At 40.1% G+C, this 1,550-nt stretch overlaps 1 protein-coding gene across 1 annotated transcript in view; it reads right to left on the bottom strand.

Moving 5' to 3' along the window:
- Positions 1-255: 255 nt before the first annotated feature.
- AGBL2 (ATP/GTP binding protein-like 2) overlaps positions 256-1,550 on the bottom strand; it is a 61,791-nt gene continuing 60,496 nt past the window's right edge. The window contains exon 13 of the mRNA XM_012645104.1: positions 256-429. Within this exon, the coding sequence (XP_012500558.1) occupies positions 256-429 (174 nt within the window). The remainder of the gene's footprint in view (positions 430-1,550) is intronic.

Below are 1,550 nucleotides of genomic sequence, written 5' to 3' on the forward strand. Positions count from 1 at the left end.
CAGTGCAGTAGTAGTGGAATCTATACATCATAATTCCATTTTATGAAAAAATAGTTAAATTCATGAGGTATGCATCTTGAGCACATGCACATGGTTCCAGTTTGTACTCTGTAGTGTAAGATCAGTGCATGATGAATGCACAACACAGTATACCACGAATGAATGTGGTTCCCAATCATACCTTTCCCATGTTTCCAAATGTATCTAACCCCAAACACCCTGAGGAAGCACGTGTGTGGCACGGCGCAGGTATACCTACGGGTACGTATATATGTGCAAGGATGGGTATGCCACCATGTCAGCACGGCCTCTTTTTGTGACAGGATATCTGTTTCTAGGCCAGTTTGGCTTCATACCTGGAACTGGCTCTTGGCTTGAGTTTGTGCTTCTTTTTGGAGTGCATGATACCGTAATGCCTAGCTTCTTACTCTGTGCAAACGAGATCAAAAAGTTGAATTCACTTTATGTTGCCATTTCTAAAGTTATACTTAGGGTTGGGGTTGGCTTTATAAGGAGTTAGTAAGAAGTATTTGCATTTCTTTCCCAAATATCAAAATAGTTGACATAGTTAAAGGGCAGAGGTGAACTGAGCACTTGTGTTGGTTCCCCAGATAGCCAAATCAAGATCCCGGGGCAACATTTTAATTGCCCTCAGAAGTGGAGGGACTGCATTTTATAAGTTGTTTAGAAACATTACACAAAGGAAGAGAAAAACTTGATCTATCAAGTTGTCCCATTTTTTTTCAATTCTGTTTATCTGACATGCTATGGAAGTTAAATGTCCACATCTCTGTTAGAGAAATATCACACTAGAAATGTCAAGAACATGAAGCAAAGGTAAAGGTTTGGATGGCATTCATCCACTACATTGAATTTAAATGTACCCATAATTACATGTTACAGCCTAATTAGCATGTTTCAATTGTGGGATATGGTTTCAGGTACCCATAAACTTCCTACAATGAATGCTGAACGAGGAAAGAGGACAAGTTCCCATTTGTTAGTTTGTCAGGACTGAAACCCTCTTTGATTTGATTTTATTTAAATCTTTCTTTTCATTGTTCCTCTGTTTCTGTCATACTATGGTGATCTATCTGCCTTGTCACCCCTCCTAGAGAATCTTGTTTTTACTGTTCTATAAGGGCCCTGCACATAGTATGTTCTCCAGAAGACACTGACAGGTAAATAAGAGCAGCAATCCAAGAATTCCTAAGGAACAGAGTTGGAAAGACAGCAGGGACTTCACCTTGGGAGAACTGTCCATTCTATATCTAGTACATCTAACTTAATCCAGTGATTCTCAACGTTTGTTCTACCCACACGCATGAGCAACGCCCTCCTGTAGTGGTACCCAGGGCTACCTAAAACAGCTAACTAGCTGTTTCTCCACCTCTTTTTTCCTCCCTTTCAGGAAAGAATATGCGAGTGCTGCAAATGACCATGAGATTATTATAGGGATAAATATGAATTCATTCTAATTTATTCTTTTTTTTTTGAGACAGAGTCTCACTGTGTTGCCCGGGATAGAGTGCCGTGGCGTCATCCTAGCT

The sequence above is a fragment of the Propithecus coquereli genome, unplaced genomic scaffold, assembly GCF_000956105.1.
Source record: "Propithecus coquereli isolate 6110/MARCELLA unplaced genomic scaffold, Pcoq_1.0 Scaffold227, whole genome shotgun sequence".
Classification (NCBI taxonomy): Eukaryota; Metazoa; Chordata; class Mammalia; order Primates; family Indriidae; genus Propithecus; species Propithecus coquereli.